At 38.5% G+C, this 24089-nt stretch overlaps 1 protein-coding gene across 3 annotated transcripts; it reads right to left on the bottom strand.

Annotated features, from left to right (window-relative positions):
- Positions 1–4901: 4901 nt before the first annotated feature.
- Positions 4902–23764, bottom strand: TRA2B (transformer 2 beta homolog). 3 transcript variants are annotated; one of them, XM_019463424.2, is made up of 9 exons: positions 23559–23764; positions 11977–12110; positions 10748–10910; positions 9691–9879; positions 9346–9461; positions 8152–8235; positions 6355–6414; positions 5802–5875; positions 4902–5323 (listed from the first exon to the last, which is right to left on the bottom strand). In XM_019463424.2, exons 1-9 carry the CDS (start codon positions 23592–23594, stop codon positions 5313–5315), a joined length of 867 nt encoding a protein of 288 aa, XP_019318969.1. In that variant the 5' UTR covers positions 23595–23764; the 3' UTR covers positions 4902–5312. The 3 variants fall into 3 exon arrangements, with proteins under 3 accessions (XP_019318969.1, XP_019318970.1, XP_019318971.1); XM_019463425.2 differs by having other exon boundaries at positions 5802–5872; XM_019463426.2 differs by lacking the exon at positions 11977–12110.
- Positions 23765–24089: the final 325 nt, after the last annotated feature.

The raw sequence follows: 24089 nt of genomic DNA, 5'->3' as shown, positions 1-24089 counted from the left end.
CCCCAAGTTCTATCTAACAGTTCTTCCATTTTATAATGAAAATCACCTCTACATATGCTGGTCCTTCCAAATGGAGAGCTCATTTTATTCATTACACATTGCTTGGCACTCCATAGTTGAGCTTTTGTGAACATCTCACTCTTCCAGTGAACACCTAATGTTTCCCCATGCCATCACAAGTAAAAGCCAAATTTTCCTCATTGTCTACAAAAATCATGAATTGATATGGTTCTTTGCTTATCCACGTGATCTTATTCCTTTTTTTATCCACACTGGCCTCCCTGGTGTTAGATTTGAACAAGCCAAGGAACTTACTAGTCCACCAATATTCCTTCCCCAAACATCCATGACTCACTTTCATCTCTCTACTCAAATGTCATATTAAATGTGGTCTTCCCTGACCTTTATAAAATTGAACGCATAAACTGAATATAAGGTTAAAAAAGATGGCACCTGTGATCATTGCTTAGGGCTCTAAACTCATTCTAGCCCAATAATCGTTTTCCTACAAAATGCCAAGATTTAGGGTGTAATTCCATCATCACATCTCATAGTGGGGAATTAAGCAGCAACGAACGGAATGAATAATGGAAGACCCTTGTGCTCTATTCCCAATGTCACTTGTCCTTGGAGGCAGTGAAAGAATTAAAAAGGCACAAAGGACTCTTTTCCTCTCCAAGTTATTAGTTCACATTGGAGCTGAGTTGGGTCATTATTACCAGCAAGACAGGCTCTTGGAAGTGAAGTGATGTTTAGCCTACATGAATAGATACTCAAATTTGATAATTTGATAAAGCATTTGCTGTATTACTAACCTTGCTATTCCGCTACTGCCAAGCAGTCACCCACAAACTGTTTTAGACCAACACAGTCGAGATAAACACTACTCTTAGTTCTCACTGGGAAAACTGCTGTTCATCAGTCACCTGAGTGGGTCTTGAATATTAGTCTGATTCTGGTATAGAATTGAGGGAGCCACCTCTACAAACCAGGCTCAGTAGGATGGGGAGGTGATGGGTACCTGTGGGCTAAAATTAGTTATCAGCAAGCTTTTCTTAGAAGAGCTCAGTTAATTATTTGTAAATTTTGTGGGTCATGTAGTCTGTCACAAATACTTGATGCTGCCATTAAAATAGGAAGGCAGTCCTATACAATGCGGAAACGAATGGTCAAGGCTGTAAAAACTAGAAATAGGACACTGGCCGGATTTAGTCCAGAGGTGGTGTAGCTTGCCTACCTTTAGGAATTCAAAAACTGTTAAGATGCACACATAGGAAGATTGCTTCAAAAATGTTCACTGTAATAATAATAAAACCTTTTTAAATTTCAGGTACAAAGTGTCTAATTAGCATGCGTGTTTAAAACCACCACTTAACATGCTCAGGTCTCCACACTGGCAGAATTGAGTAAGTGACAGAAAATCATGTCTGCATTCTCTATTTCCAGAGCAACTACTCCTCTGCAATCCTGAGACAGGTATGACTTTTATTATGCAGTCCTAAATGGCTTCCATTTGGCCTTTATCCCAAAGAGGATCCCTCCTAGTAAATCCCCACAAAAACAAACTGAGGTTTTCCTAGCCTTAACAGGAGTAATTCAAACAGAATCCTATTCCTCACCTAGTTGCAAGCCCCAGTTTTGACTTTTGATCACAAGTGTCTATCCTTGGTTCCCAAGTAGTTTAACTGCAAACCAGTATGCAGTATTTCTGGTAAGTTTGGTTTTTTTCCAGTACAGTGTACAAAAGATTGTACAACCCCTTGGCCAAACTGAGAAGGTTCATATGCACAGGTGGTTATTTCAGATTTCTGGCCTGTTCTTCAAAGAGTTTAGTGTCTTACCTAAGACCTCAGTCTGCTGTCTGAAGCAAAACTGCTAGTGTGCACACTCTTATAGCAAACAATCTCCATAAAATTTATCAAATTCTGATACTGTAAATGAAATCCTGGGTGAAAATTTTTCCCCTAGTCTAATTCACTGTTTCTCCCCTTGAGCCTTTGCAGAGTTGAAATACTCAGCAGGAAATGAAGGTTGAGAATTGTTAGTTTAATCCTGAAGCATACTCAAAAAAGTTTAATGTTTATTTTGAGAGAGAGAGAGAACGTGAGCGGGGGGAGGGCAGAGACAGTGAGGGAGACACAGAATCCAAAGCAGGCTCCAGGCTTAGAAATGTCAGCACAGAGCCTGCCTGATGCAGGGCTTGAACTCACAAATGGCAAGATCCTGACCTGGGCCAAAGTTGGGAGGCTTAATTGAGAAGCCCAGGCACCCCCTGAGGCATACTTTCCTTATGTAAGGGAATCATCTTAACATTTTGGAGGGCTTGGAGGTTCTCAAAGGCCTCCAAATAAACACAACAAAACCCAAAAACTTATGCCAATTGTTGGGATCTGACTTATTTCCTGAGTAATGTTTGCTTTCACAAGACCCTAGCAGGATTATGAACTTTAACTGTTTTAATTCAGCAGTCCTCCAAATTGACTTTACATTTGGTTTCAATCATCTCAGGCCTACAGCTGTAAACAATATATTATTAGTACTGGCATATAAAAGCCTGGGTTATTTTTGCTTAAGGCAAGAATTTTAAGACATTGACTTATCCTATCCCTAAATTATCCAAGGTCTCTCCTATGGTTCTAGATTTGGTCTTGAAATTGTTGTATGGCAACAGTTAACCCAAAGGACTGACCAGATGACCACCATCACAGCACATGATGAACAGATGTGTTTTGTATCCCAGAATACGAAAGGAGTCTCCACTCTTTAGCCCATCAAACCTGGTGAGTTCTAAATTTTCAAGTTCTGCCTGCTGGTAGCAATTTATTATAGTCAAAATGCTTCCAGATCCAAAGGTCCAACTGATCACTAGGTTTAAAAAAACACCTTACTGGCAGGATAATAGGTGGTTTAGATGAATTAATTGCAAGCCAACACCTTTTGGGATGCATCAATTAGGCCTGGTTGCATTCCAAAGTTGCTCTAGACCTGGGGCTAGAGAGCTGGGAAATCTTTGTATTTCTTACCCCACATTCTGTAACAAGAGGTACGAGTACAAGACTTAAGAGTTTGAGTAGGGCAGCTCAGTCAGTGAGCCCTGCACTAGATACCCACTATTCTCACACCGTTTTGGTGCTGGCCTACCTACCCTTCCACCTAGGAAGACAGCTGGAAGTGGTACCATGCATGTTCCTTCATATACATTCTATCACTACAAAACTATACAATCCAACCCTTTCTGGACCACATTCTACATCTTAGGGACCAACTGTTAGTCTAAAACTGGTTGAGAATAGATTTGAAACAATGTAGGAGGTACAAAGTCAGTGCCAGATGCTTATGAGAAACACAAGCATGAAGGGCACTTTGGTGGCTCAGTTGGTAGCATCCGACTTCAGCTCAGGGTCATGATCTTGTGGGGTTCGTGAGTTTAAGCCCCACACTGGGCTCTGTGCTGTCAGCTCGGAGGCTGGAGCTTGCTTCAGATTTTGTGTCTCCCTCTCTCTGCCCCTTCCCTGCTCACACACACGGTCCTCTCAAAAAAAAAAAAAAAACAAACCCACTGACAAAAACCCCACAAACATGCAGGAGTAATATTCTATGCATTTGACAGTTTCCAAAGTATGAGAGAGGCATGCAAGTGTGACAGCACCCTGTGTAACAAATTAAGGCCTGCAAATACTGCCTGTGCACATTAGCTATAGTTTTTAAGCAGGCTCCATGCCCAACATGGAGCTTGAACTTACAACCCTGAGATTGAGTCACATGTTCTACCAACTGAGCCAGCCAGGCACCCTTATCACCATTACCAATATCTTGAATCATCTGGTTACCCAAACTGGCAGCAGAATGGCATCATGACTGAGTACAGAATGAGGATTGCGATCTGCCCACATTCAGTTCTTGGCATTGCCATTTTAATAGCTGTTAAGTTCTATCTGATGACTGCTACAGACTAAAGGAACTGATATATGTAAAGTGCTTTACAAAGTACCTGGGACATACTAATTTCAATAAATTACCTGTAACAATTTCCCTTGAATTTGTCACCCTCAGGGTAAGTATGGAGACTAGACTTATTTAATGTAAACACCATCCAAATGAAGACGACCACTCATGTACCTACTCCCCTCTTAAATAGGTTTCCCAGGAAATGTACAGCTATTAAAAAAAAAAAAAACCAAAAAATCAAAAAACAGTAAAGAAGAATACATTTTAGCCCAAGGGATACTGTACAAGGGACTAAAAATTATTTTTTAAAAAAACCCACTATAAGTAACAAGGTTAAAATAAAATCTTTTCTGTAAACTGAGTTGTACCAGCCTTTTACTCTTTTCATTTGCATTTATTTAAACACAGTTCTCAAAACATTTGAGTGAAATTGGACTTCCTTTGGTAAGCAAAGGACCTGAAAATAATATTTAAAAAATGAACAGGCAGTCTTCAGTTCATCCACAACACAGGTGTAGTGTTCCCTTCTCTTTTCCAGAACTCTGAAGCACTCAGTTTTTTCCATAGTCTAAAAGCTAGAAGAACAAGAGTACATTTGTGGTGGAATGTATTGTCACTTGCTGATAACTAGTTGAAATACCATTATCCCCTTGTAACAGCTTTAAGAAATAGCCTTTTAAAGGCATACATTATGTACCTCTTTTCTTATTCCCTGCTTTATATAATACAGATTACATAAAGGCTGACAAATCCACATTTATATAAGCATTAAGCATTTGCTGTATTGAAAGTTCCTTAGTTCTAATACTAGCAGTACAGGGTTACAGAGCATAATTTTTAACACTTAGTTGCAGGTATATTAAGTATAGTATGTTTCATGGATTGGAGGAAAATGGGTATTTTTGTCTTGAAATTTGCTACTGACAACCTAATCTGAACAGTTCTGCTAAGCATTAATGTTAGAAAGAAAAGTAAAAACCAAACTTTATTGTTGCTTTTTACCATATGGTAGCATTTTACACACAGGCTTCGATCTTCAGAATACCCTGGATTCAGTAGAAAAACCTTTTAAATGAAGTTTTGTACAATAGAAACTTCTCAGCAGTCAAAATTTAGACTGTAAAAAAATACATGCAAAACATACTTTTCTGAAAACACTTAACTTTGAACAAAGCACCGAACTACACAAATGCAGAATGAAAACAGCATTTCAACTCCACCAAAAGTAGTCATCATAAAAGGTGTAAAAGTCACCTAACTTCACTAGGCACTGTTCACTTTTTAAACAGGAGACAATAAAAATATTGTCCACAAACAATATCCCAACTCTAGGGTAAATTTCAGAAAGTCTTCAACTTCATGCTTTAATAGCGACCTAGGAAGAAATAATAGTGTTTCAGTAATGAAGTACATTTATCAAACATATTTTAATGTTGAGACTTTTAAACTATTCTACCATTAGAAAATTCTATGCACCAGATTCTCTACAGGGAAACTAGAGAAAGACCCCTTTCACACAAGAGTTACATTAGAAATCAAAGAACAAATGTTAAACAATAGAAATAGCTGGGAAGTCTAACTCAAGAGCTAAGGTTTTAAAGTCACTCAAATTTTCCTTGCTATACAAAACTTGCAAGCACTCCTAGAAAGAAAAGCTACAAATGGTGACCAGAATATGTTTATATTTCAATTAGTAACAAGAATGAGAGATTCCAAGAAATTGTTTGCATATACTTTCTTGAACCCTCACACAACTGAGGGACAGGAGAGACTATAAATACAGATAAAACTACTTGAATTAACCCATTATCTGCTGTGGTTTGATAAACAAAACAATCAAGTTAAAAACTTACGAGGTGAGTATGATCGAGACCTAGAACGTGATCTGTATCCTCCACGACTATAGTAAGGAGAAGGTGACCGCCTTCTGTAAACAAATGTCAAGACCATCTAAGACTCACTCCACAAAGTTAGACTAGATGACATATACAACTTTCAACAGTCATGGTATTTCAAAGTCCGTTTTAGTCCTGATAATAAAACCACTATTCCTAACCACACCATCATGAACCAACACCCGAACAAATTTTACTAGTACTTCAAAGTGGTTTTGTTTTGTCAAAGACAGAGTGACTTGAATATTCACTTGCTTATCCTGAGATGATCATTAAAAGCTAACAAAACCTCAACAGTACAAGAAGATACCCTAGTGTAAGCCTAATTCACGTCTGTAAACACACACATGGAGTCGTATACAGTCCCTGGTTTCAGTTACAGAATTTTTGTATTTCATACAATCTAATTTGTGTGACGCAACTTGTAATTAACCATCAAAATACTTGTAACTAAATCTTTTATGTGAGCCATCTTACTGTTGTGTAGATTTAAAATCCTCTCCTGCCATACCTGTAAATCTGATCCCTGTCTTGAGCAGCTCTCCATCCTCCTCCTCCTCCACCTCCTCCTCTGTGAAGGCAGAAAAGTAACACATACTCATTTTTTAAGTTTTAAAAACAATGTATTACTAATGTAGTAAAGTTAGAACTCCCACAGAGAAGTGAAAGGTAGTTTTCTGGTAGTAAATAAGGGGCTACATTTGCCACCCTTTTAACAAACTGACATAGAGCTCTCTCTGGTGGCTAAACTGAGTATCAGAACAAACATTTCTAAAGTAAATGCTCATCTGAATAAAAATCAAACCTAAGACCTTAATCTTCCCATCCTCTGCAATCAATCTCTTAAAGTCCCATATAATTGGGCACCTAGGTGGCTGAGTCAGTTAAGCATTGGACTTTGGCTCAGGTGATAACCTCATTTTGTGGGTTCAAGCCCCCGTGTCTGGCACTGCACTGACAATGTGGAGCATGCTTGAGACTCTCTCTGCCCCTCCTTGCCTTGCACTCTCAAAATAAACTAAAAATATGTTCTCTCCAAGAGAGATTTTGCCAGGGATAAAATCCTGGACAATTGCACGCTTTAGGACTCACTTCCACATTCAACTTCTTTAAATATTCCAAACAGCATACAAAAAAAAAAAAAAAAAAAAAAGACATTTACATCTCAATACCACACCCCAAAATAAGGTTAAGGAATCATGGTTAGCTGTTGTGGTCAATACTTATTGCACAATTTCCATTTTCACAAGCAATACAGGGTCTAAATTACCTGGTGCTGCTGAACTGAAGAATTTTACTTCATTTTTACCCTCAAAAGTATTCTCAGTATGATAGGTATTTCCCTAACCCCCTAAAAAAAGTCACCAATATTTAATAATAAACTCCAGGGGGGGTTCCTGTGTGGCTCAGTCAGTTATGCATCTGATTCCCTGATCTTAGCTCAGGTTGTGATCTCACCATTCCTGGGATCAAGCCCCACACTGGACTCTGGGCTGACAGTGCAGAGCCTGCTTGGGATTTTCTTTCTGCCTCTCCTCTGCTTGTGCTCACTCACTCTCAAACTTAAAAACAAAACCCACCACCACCTATCTAGGGGTGCCTGGGTGGCTCAGTCAGTTAAGCATCTTGGTTTCCACTAAGGTCATCATGATCTCACAGTTTTTGAGTTTGAGCTCTGCGTCAGGCTCCACACTATCAGAGAATCCCTCCTCTACCTCTCCCCAGTTTGTGCAGGCTCTCTCAAAATAAATAAAACTTACAATACACACACACACACACCAACCATTGTTACACTAAATTATCGTCCTTCAGTAGTTACTTCTTTGGATTCTTCTAAGACTTAGTTTTCCCTGTCTCCCTAGTGCATCACACATTATAGACACACAAAAAAAACAAAAAACAAAAACAAAAACCCAAAGAAAAAAACCACTTGCTAAAGCAGTAACTTTAAAAATGTAGCATATGGAACTTGTCTTAAAAACAAAACAAGCACAAAAAAGTGGAAAATCTAAACTATGGTCTAAAATTTTGATTCTATTGTCATGTTCAAACCAGGGATTTCAGTTGGTTTACAACTTGACGTTTAAAAAGAAATATACATGTTAAGTTAAATTAACAAGACACATAACCTTAAAATCTAGTTTAAACTCTAGTCCTAGATTTCTTAGTATAAAAAGTGATTTTATCAAAGACTAAAATTTACATATAGCACTGCCTTAAATTATGTTGCAATTGATTCAGGAGAGGAGAGAATACGTATTTCCTTCAAAATTTTAACAACTTAAACCTCATATTGTGGTAAACTTACCTGTATGATCTGCTATAGTAGTCTCGGTCATCATAGCCTCGATCATATCCTCGGTCATAGTAATCCCGACGGCGTGAACTTCCACTATGAATAAATGATATAGCTTCATAAAATACCATGTGGTCTTATCTTCGTACATATGACTTTTACTGTTTAAACTGTTCAGACAATAGCAGCAGCATGGCTTATTTGGGTCTTGTGAGCCACACAGCTGAGCTCTAAGGACATAACTGGGCAACTGCTTCGAGTTATAACCTCTTTACTCTCGTCTATTGGGCAAAAATGAAGGTATCTACTAATTCCCTAATTATTAATTCACAGACAGGCCTTTTCTAACAGAGACGTTAACTAGGCAAGTAGCATTATTCTGGTTTAAATTTTCACGGATATCGGATAAACACTGTCCTTTCTCTGCCCTTACAATATACATAAATGTATTTTAAAAATCTTTTGGAATACACATTCTGCTAACTTGCTTCCAACTAAAAGTCATTTGCTAATAAAGCCCATATATTTCCCTAGAGGAAGAGAAAGTAAAATCATTATTTGGAGAATGTGATTTGAGGGGGAAAATAAAAAGGGGAGACCAACACAGATTTTTGTCAATTTAAACACCGAGGAGGACAAGAGAGAAGCAGCCTATCATAGTCCAATGCATAAACTGAAGTCTACTGTTTTCCACTGTTTAACAAAGCTAAAAAATGCACTTGAGTAGGATTTGTTCCATACCTGACTTTACATAGAATACTTAAGATTTCCTTATGGGAAAAATGGTCTAATCAAGAACATTAATTACCAAGCAAAGCCAGATATATGGCATTTCTGTATGATATGGTGGGATGTCCTCTCTCAGTCTGCAGCACAAACACAATGTTCCCACTGAATATGTCTATTTAATACAGTTTTAGCTAGTTAAAACAAAACAAAACACACAAGATGGGGTGCCTGGGTGACTCAGTTAAGTGTATGCTGATTTTGGCTCAGGTCATGATTTCACCATTTGTGGGGTAGGCTCTGTGCTGACAGCATGGAGGCTGCTTGGGATTCTCTCTCTCCCCACTCTCTCAAGATATAAACTTAAAAACACAGGGAAAATGATTTATACTGTGTCAGGACTGGATGAAATGCCAAAGATTCCCCCTAGTACACGTAGTTGTTAGAGGAAACGAACTCAGCTATCAATCTTAAACTTACTAGGTAGGTCTTCCCATGTAAATTCCCGGTGTTGGGGTATGTGGTCTTTTTGTTATAGAGAAATCAACTCTGATCCTACGTCCATCAAGCTCCATTCCATTGGCACGCTCCTTTGCCTTCGAAAGATGTATTGAAAGTTATTATATACACCCTGGACAAAGCCACAAACTGTCCAATAACAGTAAGATATACTTTTATGAATACTTAGAAATAAGATTTATAAAGAACTATAAATATACCCTATTTACAATGTAAAAGCAAAAATTATCCTTATTCAAGTTCATTAGTAGTTGGAAGTTAACAACAGGACTTATTTTACAAGGATACAGGTAAATTTTTACTTACTTCCTTGGCATCATCTACATTTTCAAAATACACAAAGGCAAATCCTCTTGACCGTCTAGACTGCTGGTCATATACAATAGACACATCTGCAATGGGGCCATATTTCGAGAACACTTCTCTTAGATCTCTTTCTGTAGTGTACAAGCTCAATCCAAACACTCCAAGACAACAGTTGGGATCAGGATTTGCCTAGAAATGGAAAGATGAATTTTACACTTTAAAACTTATAAACCGAAGCTAAGAAATGTCACTAACAGTGAAAGTAGGGAATAAGTAATTAAAATTAATAACTAGTATATTATAGCAATAGCCACAAGCATTAAGAATGGGCAGAAAAGACTCCAAAAACAACTTCAATCTCAGAATTAAACAAGGGGGGCGGGAACAGTGACTTCTATTTGTGAATACCAAACTGGCAGTTTTGTGAGGGGATATTAAAGGGCAAGTAGCCCAAGGGAGTCACCTAAGATTTATTCTACACATAAGAATAATTAGAATAGCATTATCTCTATAAGCCAGAGGAAAAAAAAAGTCAGGGAAAAGCCTTAGTACCCAAAATAAACTCACTTAAAATTAAATGGAATAACCAAGAGAGTGTTTTGATGAGTTACACCGTCCCAATATTTTGCTTACATGTGACTGACAGCCCTAACATAGAAAATACCTTTTGTTTTTAAAAAAAAAAAAAATTTTTTTTTAAACGTTTATTTATTTTTGAGACAGAGAGAGACAGAGCATGAACGGGGGAGGGTCAGAGAGAGGGAGACACAGAATCTGAAACAGGCTCCAGGCTCTGAACTGTCAGCACAGAGCCCAATGCGGGGCTCGAACTCACGAACTGTGAGATCGTGACCTGAGCTGAAGTCGGATGCTTAACCGACTGAGCCACCCAGGCGCCCCAGAAAATACCTTTTAAAGAGACATTACTCAGAACACAAGGAGACTCTAAGGAACTCATGTGTTCACTGCTGAAAGTCCAGTGTCAAATATAATCAGTTCTAATTTCAAAACAGAAGAGACAAAGTCCATTGCTTTAACAACAATTTTGTCATCTTACCCGATTCCCAACATGACGCCTGCGAGTAGACATGGGAGAATGACTGTGGCTATGCCGTCTTCGATAATCTCGACTATAAGACCTGCTACGGGATCGTCTATGGGAGCGGGACCGAGATCTTGATCTTGTGTAATGCCTTCGTGAACTTCTTCTGGATCTAGACCTGTTAAGACAAAGGTTTCAAGAGTATAACTAATTAGCTGACAATAAGACAGTTTCCAATTCTTCTAATAATCTATTCTAGGGTTAAAGTCCAAAAGGCGAAACATAATCCAGACATGGGATCAAGGCTTTTCTGCTGTATCTACAGTCATCTCAACTCTACTAGGAAGAGCTCCAAAACCACTACTTGCTCTCTTCCATTTCTTAAGATAATTAAGATAAAGGAGATCAAAATTACATACTCAAGATCAATTAACATACTCAAAAAAAAAACCTTGATAATCATAAAACATGCAGCACTTCACACTAGCTTAATTTGTGCCCACCTTCCCCCTCAGAATACCACCCTGTTTTTTTTCCGGCTTCTCCCACTTATGCCCACCATTCACTTAAGATAAAATCACCATCACCGTAAGTTTTCTCCAGCAGTGTTTTAAAACCAATCAATTGCTCCTAACTGGAGTGATCATATGAACTGTCATCTAAACCAGACAGGACACATTGTAAGAGAGAAAAGAGGTGCAGTTAATTATGCCTGACAATAGGCATAAACTGGGGCTGTCCTGGGCAAACAAGGATGTGTAGCCTACTCTTGACCAACATTAAAAAAAAAAAAAAAAAAAAAAAAAAAGTGCGCTGTGTTAAGGTATTATTTTTGTTTTATACACATGTATATAATATTAGACTACACCTACTTATCAAGAATTAGTTATGAAAGCCAATGTCCTGCAGTCTGTCATACTTAAACTCCTAGTGAATCCTCACAATTCTCAAGAACTAGTATTACTAACTTGCCTTTTAAAGATAAGGAAGCTAAGGTGGAAAAAGGTTAAGTAATCTGCCCAAGCCAGAAAAAATAGAGGTAAGATTTGAACCCTAACGCCAAAAGCCCAGGTTCTTAACCACTTAGTCTTCTATCCCAGAACTTATGATTAAGTTCATTACTAGTACCAATATTAAATAAGCCAACAAATGATCCAACCCTCTCTATCTTCCTAATTTACAAAGCACACACCAATTTCAAAGCTAAGAGTAACAGAAGAAAATCCCAAGACAGTCTTTCTTACCTAGATTCAGATCTGGACCTGGACTTTGATCTGGAACGCCTGGAATCTTCCTTGGAGCGAGACCTTGCAGGGGTATGCCTTGCAGATTTCCCAGATCCATGAGCACTTCCACTTCTGGAAGCAGAACGGGATTCCTACACGTAGATGTCAAAAGTTTAATTTGTATACTTTCTGGGCAACTTTAAAAACAAATAAGCTGCTGTGAGATAAATGGTGAGGGAAAGCAATCCCCTTCCAAGATAAGAAAACATAGGTAAGGGCAGGAACTGAATATACCTCATATATTTACATTGCTCCAACTGACATAAGCCAATTTACTTGAACTTCCACCTTTCCTGGAGCAGGGATAAGAATTAACTGACCCCACTCTCCTCAGAAAGGGGTGCCAAAGCCAAGCAGTTAAGGGAACTGTCCAAGGATTGTGTTTTGGGATTGTTACTCCATAAAGACTAGGGTAAGAAAGAATCTTATTAACTATGACACCTATATCTTATACCTATTTTCAATCAAGTTGCCATCAATAAAACAAAACCCTATGAAAATCATAAAACTTACTTTAAAATGCTTTTGATTTTTTTCAGAAGACCTCACTTCTCAAGTTATATTTATTGAGTGGGAAAAGAGGCAGGGACGATCAGTTTCAAGTCCTAGCAAAAGGTAGAAACCTAGTAGAAAGGACCAGCTTGAAAGATACTAGACCCTAATTCCACCTAACCATGGTAGGAGGCCCTTAAGAAGCTCAAATAAAGCAACCAGATGGAGCCACAGCAGAAAAGGCAGTGAACTGTGCAGAAGGAAGAGTAGATAGTGCCAGAGATCTAGAGCCTCCTCAGCTAAATGGAGGTGAACCATGGCAAACTGATGGGGATTAGGGAGTAAGTAGCTAGGAAAGTTAACATATTAAATCAGGGGCTCCTATCTAGGCTAAGGAAGGGAGAGTTCAGAATTGTATGTGAAAAAACCAAAGTCTAAGTAAGTATATACTGTATAGCCATAGTGTTCCCAATCAAAACTAGACTAGCTGATAGTTAAGTGACACAGTAAGGAAGATCTCTAAAGAAAGCAGCAAAGAGAATGGATAAAAAGGGTTGACTAGCTCATCAATGAGCAAAAGCACAGCCAACTTATCAGTATAAAAAGCATACATTTAAAGTAACTGAACCAAGGAGATGTTCTGCCAACGCACCGAAACAGACAAAAAAACCCAGTGGATTCAGAGGAGAGAGAACAAAGCCACTCAGTCTGATAGCTAACTAAGGTATCAGCAGCTAGCAAGACAACCCTCATTTTAGGTTATCCAATTTAATGCAAATTAAAAGGCATAAAGTCTGGTGAGTCTTTCCACCCAAGACAGAGCAGAAATGGCCAGATTCAAGAGGACCCAACATTACTATAGGGGTAATAATCTATGTCGAAGCTACTGGATAAAAATGATCACAGAGACCTCCCTGTGTGGTAGACTTTCAGAATATTCTGGCCATTCTTGAAAGGATAGAATAGGATTATTTTAAATTACAGTTCATCAAACCTTTTTGGAATATGTTCTGTGGTCTACAGCATAATGGGAAAAAATTTATATGCAATACAGAAGAAACTGAGTTTGAAGTTTAGAACAGGAAAGAGAGTAACTTGCCAGTAAAAGGAGTTCTGGTCATTAGGCCTGACAACTCTAGAAACTTCCCTAGTTAAGACTTTAGTCAATATAAAACATGGAAGGGACATGGAATGTGACAGCGTCCTCTCCTTCCCCTGGAGTGACTATAAAGAAATTCAAGGAAAAAGAGGATACTGTTATTAATGAGAACAGCTGCCTTTAACAAGGAATGGTTAAAGGGTGCACTGCATCTTAGGCGACCCCAATTAATCTCTTGGGGTTCTCTGGCAGAGAGACATTTAATACTCTGCACAGAGACATTTAAAAGCACACTCCACCTCCCTCCTCTTCTTGGACAAAGTTCTCAAAAATAGTGGTGTGGTTTCTGACATCTTTACCACAGGCAAAAACTAATCTAGAAGCAAAGAGATAAATTGAGACCCCCTAAATTAACTGTCTTTGTTTATCTCAATGCTAGAAAAATTACTTCATGGAATGATTATATAGCTTTTAGTGGAAACCAAAAGAAAACAATTTACCCTGGAAAGGAGAGCAGAGTGCTCAAATAGCTCACAGTAACAGTTAAAAGATTATCAATCAAGTAGTTAAATCCATCAGCCTAGGAATCAAAATACAAAGGAAAAAAGAGTGGAAAGTCAGGATCTCTTTTTAAGCCTCTGGCTTCATTAAGCAGAAAAGCCTTATTCTAACCTGCGTTACCAGTCGGTCCACTGAGAGAAGAGACAGCACTTTTAGCCTAGGTCATAAGCCTTATGAAGCTTCTCATGAATTTCTAGTAATCTCTAGGGTCAAAGATACAGTATCTACGAAATTATGAGCTTTTTCTCTCAACCTCTAAAATTAACTATCTGCAGACATATTTTGTAAGCAATCATTTCTTAGACCAGGAATAGGGGAAACACCAGCCAGAATCCAAAGATTTCCCCTTCTACACTAACATTTGGTTAGGCTAACACCTAAATAATGCCTCCTCCTCCCTTTCTGGTCAGGAATATTTCTTAAAGAATTTAAACCCCTTTACGGTTATGTTAGCCATTAGCTATTTTGGAAATACATATTCAAGGAAATTTAGCTCGAGAAAAAAAAATGAGACCTAAAATTATTAGCCAAATCTAAAAACAAAGTTAACTTTAAACCTTAATCCACAGGCAAATCTGCAAACCCAGCTGGGAAAACCTCCACACAAGGAAAACTTGAAGTCCACTCTTAGGGCTAAAAAGTTTTAAGTGTCAGCACATTTAAACCGTACCAAAAACACTTCTCTGGACATCAATACCTCAAGAAAAAGGATCATGAACTTACAATTAGCATAAATAACAAAGCCAAAAAATTCCCTGAATTTCTGCTCAGGGAATCATTTCTGTAGACTGGATCTTAGTCATATTCTAATATACAACTTAAAGGGAACATGTCACAAAAACTAACTCAGCCTTTCAACAAAATACCTTTTTCTGCATCTTCCTATTCTGAGCATGACCGTATCTTAGAAAAACCTTTTGAAAGAGATGAAGGAAACCAGAAGATCTGGAACCATCAAATCATTAGGTTTCTCCTGTATTAGAAACTGGATGCAGTAAATTAGATTTTGAACAGTGTCTCTTAGAGGTATACAGTAAACCTACACAGCATTTAAAAATACAAGTCCCTAAACTAGAGCTTATTCTAATAACTTTGGAGTTCATCTTCTACATTTGTTAAAAGCACCATACATGTTTTTAATGCTAAGTCTCATTGATTTACTCAATTTCAGAAATTTTAGGCTTCCTACCTACTGATTTCTCTTGGTGAAATTATCTTCGTGGAACCTTGTTTCTCTCGTTTTCTCTGCTCCACCTGCCCCAGGACAAGAGGCCTGTCTCCCTCTTACTTCCCCAATAGGCAGAGCAGGGCTGAGAGGAGGCACTGTCAGACTCAAAGATGCCTTGGTCAAGGGTGGGGGGGGAAGGGTGGGGTGGGAAGAGAAGAAAACCCTGAATGGATGCAATGGTCTATGGGCATCAGCGTTTATTTTTGCCATACATCTATCCAAGCTTAGGCCATATAATCAAATTCCAAAGTGCTTTCTTTCCATTTAGAGGATTAATAGGTTTTTCCTCTTTTAGACCCCAAGGGCCTTTCAGGAATTCATGGACTTGAACAGAAAGTATCAATTCACCTCTTTTTTACCTCAGCTCTCTGCCTAATCTGTAATTCAGAGCGCAAAATTAACGTTATTAGTTTATACGTGGCAAAATTTACAAACCAGTAAAGCAAATGCTGGAAACTACTATGAATTGAGAATAATTTTCTTCTCCTTGCAAGGCAGAAATAATTATAAAAAGCACAAATTTCATATTGACAACTGGCCCTAAAATCCTAGAAGATAGATCCTTTTAGATATGTAATTTAAACCACTTTTTCCAAGAGCTAGAAGACCTGACAACTCTGTTTTTTTAGGTTGTCTTCATTTCAGGAAGAAGTGATACCCTTGGCTTTCCCAACAGAAAACAACTACTGGTTAGCTACCACTGGGTATTATTTTGACAGTTCACTTGTCCTATCCAATAGAAAGTAACATTTCGCTAACCATCGTATTCTTTTATTCAACTAAAACAAAACACACAGAAGGGGAAAGGACAGACCTTTAGGGTTTATTTTTCAAAGTAAGTGGTGGGAGTGAGGAACCAAAACTAAGTTACTTTATAATCTATACCTCTCACGTCATTGTAACAGTTAAACTTTAACAGCAGCAAATGAGAAAAAGGGAATAGAGCAGTTTTCTGAACTACCACTATTGCCACTTTGAGTTAGAGATCCTGTTCACTTATGTGACCCACCTCATTGTAAGGGAAGCTAATATATTTTTAGCAGTAATCCTAGTCATTCAACTGGAACAGGCATTAAACAGAAGAAAAGAATCATCCTTGTGAATTTAGAACCTGCATCTTAAAGTTAGGGCCTAATTGGTCATAGGTTTCCCCTATGCCATCTAGAAAGAATTTTCATAAATGCCAAAAGGAACTATCCTCTTCACTGGTTTGCTTCTATAACCATCCTGGTGACATTCTTTGGGAAAACTACGACAAACTTAGAAAACATTCTACTATATATTGCTCAGTACTAAAAGATAGGGGTCAATGAATTTTAAGAGTCCATGGAGGTGGCACAGACCACCAATCCCAACTCTGGAGGTACTCACTCATGGCCCAGGACCAGCAGCATTATACAAAAAAATCTAGAGAGACAACATGAAGCCAACTGTTACCCATGCTGGAGAGCTCATTCCTGCCTCATATTTGACTACAAAGGGTTATTTTTTAAAATTGCATTTCAATCATTTGACTAAGAAGTTAAAATTAGAATTACCTAATTTAAACGTTTCCCCTGGAAGGCACTTCTTTGCCCTGTATATATTTTCTTCTATTAAACAAATAATGCATGCATGTTTAGCAAAATATACAGGGACACATAAACAGACTAGTAATTACTTAGCGTAGTGCTTTCTGATTCCAGATTACTTCTTATCTTAACTTCATTTTTATTTCTTTTCTTCATTCTTCCGTTTCAAATTCTGACTTCTTTCATCTTCCCCACTTCACACAAATTGCTCAATATTCTACAAGTGGGACTTCTGGTCTGATAATTAGCATGCATTCTTTCTTTTATTTTTTCAAATTTCAGCTTCACTTATTCCTGAGCTTCAAATACTCATTTATAAAACTTGTCAAATGACGACTTCCGCATTTTCCTTCTTCAACATTAACCTTAATAGAAAAAGAACAGGATGAAGAATATTTTAAAACTCCAGGATAAAATCCAGTGCCAAAACTGAAACTAGAAAAAAAAAATCCCTCTTTTTGGATTAAAAAAAAAACAAAAACAAAAAAACCCTAGAATATGCAGCTCAAAAAACTGGAACTAGCTTCCTGTTGGTTCTAAAATATACTAGGTAACCAACCTCATTCTCATTGTCTACTTCAGATAGATTTATCATGCTTAAGTTGAATGCGAAGTGCGCAACTGAACATTTGCTGTTCATCTAACATTTAAGAACTTTAATTACATTTCACACTTCTTACTTATTGTATTCATCAAGAGAATGTTAAGTGTCAAAAGCACAACTCTAGTCAAAAAGTGACACATTAATACGAAAGTGCAAGAAAGGAAAGCACGGACAATTCATTTGTACAATGATGACAAAGCTCAGGGCTGGACAGGTTTACAAATTGTGACTTGTCTAGATAATAGATAAGGTAAAGATATGTAATGTCACACATTTTTGTACTGCATAAAGAGCTCTGTAGAAGACAATGTCAGGGAATCAGAAAATTTGGACTAAAGTGCTCAAAACCCACCCCTAGAAAGCTGCTCTAGTGAAATTTTAAATATGAATGGTCCGACTACTAAATTTAGCACTAGAACCATAAAAAGACAAAATCAGATCAACCAACTACTGTATCCAAGTAGTTATGAAAGAAAGCAAACGAACTTGAATCCAACAGTGAGGTTTTCAAAGAATTTTTTTGTGAATTCCCCCTCAATGAACAAACGTATTAAAATCTTATGCAGTCCAAAGGAGAAATCCTACTTTTTAAGGTGGCAATATTGGGAAAAAATTATAGCTCACCTCCTAAAATTATTAAAAAAAAAAAAAAAAAAACCAAACCCAAAAACCAAAAAACTCAATCATCACTTAACAGATCAATAAAATGTAATAGTGTCTGTTCAACACCCTAAACAAAATAAATACTGCCTCACAAAACATTCTACTTCTCCCTGTTATCCTGTACCTCACCTGTACCTCACTTGTCAACAATTTACTAGTTTATTTTCTTTGGGGGTGATTGGGGCTAAAGCTTCCTTTAAAAAGAGAGAGAGAGAGAGAGAGAGAGAGACGGAGGGAGGGAGGGAGAGGGAGAGAAAACAAAGTCTTTATAACTTATGTGGGCATGAAGACAACCATGGCTATAGTGGCAAGTGTTGTGATGCCTTTCCTGAGAAAGTAAGCGCAATTTTCAGTCTTGTTTTTTTGTCGCTGAAAGTCAATTATTGTTTAACCCAGGAAAAATTTTAAATAGCTTTTTAAGGGAATCACAGTAATTGATTTCCTTTTAATATCCATCACTAAAATGTAATGGGATATGTTTGCTGGCAGCACAAATGTAATCGTGGAATCAGAATGCCCAAGCAGGTTTCCTCTTGGGGCCTCCTAAAGATAACATACAGAAACAGGGCTTTAGATGCACGAAATACTGGAATGGAGGCCAAAGCTCTATGTATTGGAACTTTTCAATATGGATGCCTTCCTGCTTTTATATTTTATTACCTCTTCCAAACCATCTTCCTCCTTTTATATTCAAAGACCAAAAAACATGTTGCTAGATAATGTAAATATTAGGTTTATTTTAACTCAACTACTGAGCTCAAGTGGCCACTTTAATAAAACCAGACAACCAACTACTGGGCTAATGTTATTGCCCATTTGGTGAAGAAATAAGCAGAAACTTACATCATCAACATAATTTTTTGTTAGAACGACTCTAGGGACTACAACTGAATTCAAATAACATTAAAAACATGTACAAATTCAGTAGGTTGCTAACAAGGTAATATTTAAAAAATTGGGATGAGACAAAGAAAAATTGGTTGATCCTGCTATATAAAGGTTAATGCTCATACTAATGGACTGTTTTTATTTTTCTGTAAACTCTACCAGAAGGTTGGGTGGAGAAAAATACTCCAAAGACAGAATATTTTCTGGAAGGGGGAAAAAAAAATCTGACTTACCTATATCAGTTTTAAGCCCATCTCTTGCATCAATAATATTGACTCTAAGAAGGGGCTCATGCATTCTGCAGTATTGGGCAGTCTATATTAATCAAAGTAGAAATCTGAAAATAACCCCCACACCCAATCCAAAAAGATTTTTGAGAATTTAGAAACTCAAATTTGCTATAGTGAACAACTTTTTTTGGCTTGCTTAAAAACAAGACTAAATGAAAACAAGATCTAAAATTCGATGTAATCCATACCCCAAAAAACTAAACTGGATAAAACACTTAAAATTCCTAAACACTAATCACTATCCCTTCTAGAAAAAATAATGAAATACAATTATGTATGAAAACTGAACATAACACAGAATGCTAAGGCTCTAAAAATACTTCTCTTGGGCAAAATGTTAACTATGAAAATGTTAATATTTATCAATTAGGTTTTGGGCTTTGTTAGAGATAAAGGGGAAAGGTGAATGCTATTAATTAACATCTCACCATCTGAATTCCTCTTTAAAAAAACCGTAGTACTTACCTTGTTATCACTTGTAATTTCAGTTTGAAAATGCCACCTTCTAGTTCCAAACATTAAAAACATTCTTAGTTAAAACCAAGAAAAATATTCTTCAACCTGGTTTTTTCAAGAGACTCATACCTAACCAGACTCACAGTGAAACAATGCAAACTATTTCCTTTCACTTGACATTAATTCAATCCTTTATTAAAGGAATGTGGTGCAATGGCTGCAATTCTTTAGAAAGGAATAGATTCAGATGGTTCAGTTTTTGGAAATCAGAATTCAGAGTTAGGGGCCAAAAACAAAGACTACAGAAAGACAACCCAAGATTAAGCAGAAGAGAAAAACTGCAGAAAGCTGAAAGGCAGTTTGATGGGATGGTATCTGGATACTACTCATCTCCATAAAGAGTAAGACTAGACAATGTACCTACAGTGCAAACATTATTTCTACAGTAACTATAGCCAATATCTTGAACTGCTTGCTATTGTAATCTTGACAGCAAGGCAGAAATTAAAACCACCTGTTCATATAATAGTGTTTCCTTATTTAGTTTCTGGATTCTCTAAGTATAGACTTATTTGTAGAAACTAAAGAAATTACATTCATTAGGAAGGCAGAGCATTAAACCAGTGTCAAGACCAAACACACAAACATCGCATACTCTAAATAGAATACTATGACCATTACCAGGCCTTAAAGATTACCCGCCTCAATATTGCTATGCACCTACAAACTAGCCACCAACAACTCTTTTTATGTTATTTGTCCATATTATGACATAACTGCTAGGACTTTTTGCAAAGGGGCTGACTGGTCAACCCTTTTCCCAAAAATATTTGCAACTTTTGGAAAGTACTGGGAGAAGTGAATTTGGAGATGAAAAGTATTTTGCACGGGTTTGCCTACATCAAATAAGTTAACTCTAGATAGAAAGACTTTGAGTTAAATCGATCACATGAAAAAAATCTCACAATAAAGGTAAAAGCCACTCTGCTATAATAGTGTGACATGAACCACAAAAATTCTGCAACGTACCCTAACTATGCATTTAAAAGAAGATAAAAGGACACACTGAACAACAGTTCTGTTCGTATATTCATTCACCCAAGAAGTAAAACCCTATGGGTGACCAGATGGAGGACAATTTATCACATGCCTATAGTCTGTTTAGGAAAGAAACTTCTGAAGTCTAAAGGACTGGGGGAAAAAAAACTTCCAGAATTATGCTGGGGATATGGGAGTGTCTGGATTCTGGATAGCTAAATGAAGGGACAGGCTGGGGATGGGTGGGGTTCCAGCCAAACTAAAGAGATTTGTATTTTAAGCGATTACATTAACAATACAGATTAGGCTTGTTTTAATGATTTACATTAACAGTTTGAAATGTTTGAGGGCCTAGAACTGAATTAATTTTTCAGGCTTCAGAGAAGCTATTCATACCAAACATGTCCAAGATTATTACCCTGAATGCAACTTTTTCACTGCTTTCAGGCACTGTCAAAAGAAGGGTTTTTGTTTTTTTTTTTATAGCCAGTCAGACCTACTATATACATCATCATTTTTACAGCATTATATCTAATCTGTTCCATTAAGCTTCAGGGTTTTTGCCAGGCACTCTACGAATCCAAACTTTTTTTTTAGGCCTATTCTAACCTCTTCAGTTTCCAATTCACCAATTGCAAAGCAATCTACACACAAAACAAATGCCAAACAAAACAACATAGAAGTATGCCACAACTTGAAAGTTTAGAAACCTTTCCAGGATCCAAGACTCTTACGTAAGAAATACATCAATTTCTAACATACAGCTTGAAATTATTTTGTAACTTTCCTTCCATAAGATTTTGGTGAATAAATCTACATAAATAAGATTATGGAAGAAAACAGATGTTCAAAAATGTCAAATTATTTGGATGACAACCTCTCTTGAACGGTCTCAAGCCAGGAACCTACTTCCAACAATTGTTTCCTCCCATATGTAAAATATGCTCAAATATTATTTTGGGGGCAAGTTTCGTCTTCACAAGCACATGATTACAAGTAACATTAAGCTATGTTCAACTGAGAGCTTTTCTCAGAAACCGGCCATTTTGCATCCTCTCAATAGTGCAAATAGTACCCAATAATTGTTCAGAAAACAAAAGACTTAAAGTCATCATTTGCTTTCCAGTCCAAATACAGTTCAACAGTGTAGTCAACCGGCAGAAATCAGAAATCACAGCTTTAACCCTTTGTGCGCTCACTCCAAACTTTCTAACCATAAGAAAGCAAAGGTATAAAAATAATCGTACACGTTTTGGTAATGTTGGGATCAAAAGCCTTAGGGAAAAATGAAAAAAGCTAATATTCCTCTGAATAGGGGGTCAAGCCTGATTATCTCAGACCAAAATCAATCAGATTTAGCTCCCAAGTTAAACAGTAATTTCGACAACGTTCCAGGAGCTATGATAGAGGTTTCTAGAAATGCCTTTCTAATGAAAGGCCCCAAATCTTTTTACAAGAGTTTGCTAAGATACTTGAATAGATTTACCTGACGACTGTTACAGAGGTCTTACGATGGCCCTAGAAGAAAAAGAAAACCTACCAAACTATAAAAGCACCCCCACGTATTCCTACCAAGTAAAAAATCAACTTCCTTCTTCAATAAAGTTCTCCACAACCTCGAATGTTAAGATTCTGGCAAGTTTTCTATTTTTGCATCATTGTTAGTACCCACAGCCTCGCAACCAGCTTTACATAACGTTTTTTAAGCCCGGAAACGGTCTTACTCCTCCAGTTAACATTCACCCAACTCCACATGAGAGGTGGAGGCTTTAAAAAAAAAAAAAAGAAAAAGAAAAAAAAAGTGTACCAACAGAGTAGTGGTTCACAGATTTAGAATGCCTCAAAACAAAAGGAAATAACGGCGCCGCAAGTTGCCCGCCAGTTTCTCCTACACAATCCCGTGAAAAATACCTACTCCATTTAAGAAGAAAATCTCAGCGGCCTCGGGGTCTAGTCTATTCGGATACTCCGATAATGACTTTTCGTTTGAAAGCACTTTCGGTATCAAAGAGAAACACTCCATTTAGGCCGAACACAAAGCGCGCGCGAAACCACCTCTATCGGGCCCAGAACTTGACTACCTCGGATTAGTTTCCCCCACCGTAAGAGAGGTCCCAAGAACTTCCTAGATTCCATCACTTCGGGGTCCACAGACGATCCTTTCTTAACCTAAACGCCGGGCGAAAACCCTCTGAGTAGGTTGCCCCTCTTTCTCCCCGCCCCACACGGCCCAGTGAGGCGCGGGCCCGCCTTGGACGCGCGGCTTCTCCGCCATTTTGTGCCTCTGGCAGCCCGCCCGGCCCGCCAGCCCAAGATGGCGGCAGCGAGGCTTCGCAGGAGAGCAACGGCGAAATGAGATACCGCTCCCCTCCCCCAACACCGAGGGGACGCAGCGGCCATTTTTAAGCTTTCCCCCTCTCGTAACGGAAAAAAAACCGCCGTCTTGGGTAAGGAGCTACATAACCCCCCACGGCGGCCTCCTTCACGACTAAAGACACTCCCCGCAAGGGTTTTTTAGACCCAACTCCCTTCCTCCCCAGCCTCAGACTTCGGAGCCTAAATCGCCTCTGTCTCCAGGTCTGAGGCCGACGGGCCTGGAAGAGAAGCAAGCTGGGACCACACAGCCGCCCCCTGCACCATCTCTACGTACCCGCTCGCCGTAATTCTGCTCGCCGCTGTCGCTCATGACTCCTAGCTGCTATCGCCGCTCGACGTGCTTCAATCGAAGCTGCCAACCTCTTGCGCCTTCTATATAGAGGCTCCGCCGCAGCCTCGTAGAACGCACAAGTTTCCGAGCCGCTGAGTATCGAAGCGCTCCGCACCGCCTCCGCACGGGCTCTAAGTCTGCCGGACGTGACGCGGCGCTCCTTAACCCGGCCCCTCCCCCTTTCAGAACGCGCGCTTTCTTGGCTCCGCCCCTCCGCGCTCTGCCTCCTCTTTCTAGCGTGCCGCGTCCGGAACCGGACGTGACGTAAGTCCCGCACCTCGCGCGGCCCTACCCCTATCTTTGGGTCTCAATGAGGCGGGAAAGTGAGCGCGCTGGATGGTCTGACCAAGAGGTGGTCGCCAAGGGGCGCAGTGACACCAGCCACGCCTGAATGTTCTGGAACCTACCAGGGAAACTGTCGTGGCGGTGGGAGGGAGGAGATGCCCTCCTTTTCGCCCATCCTTGAGTCCTTTC

Source organism: Panthera pardus, unplaced genomic scaffold (assembly GCF_024362965.1).
Source record: "Panthera pardus isolate Hobbes unplaced genomic scaffold, ASM2436296v1 HiC_scaffold_16, whole genome shotgun sequence".
Taxonomy (NCBI): Eukaryota; Metazoa; Chordata; class Mammalia; order Carnivora; family Felidae; genus Panthera; species Panthera pardus.
Note: the sequence above shows the minus strand (reverse complement) of the source record. Positions and strands in the feature narration are given on the sequence as shown.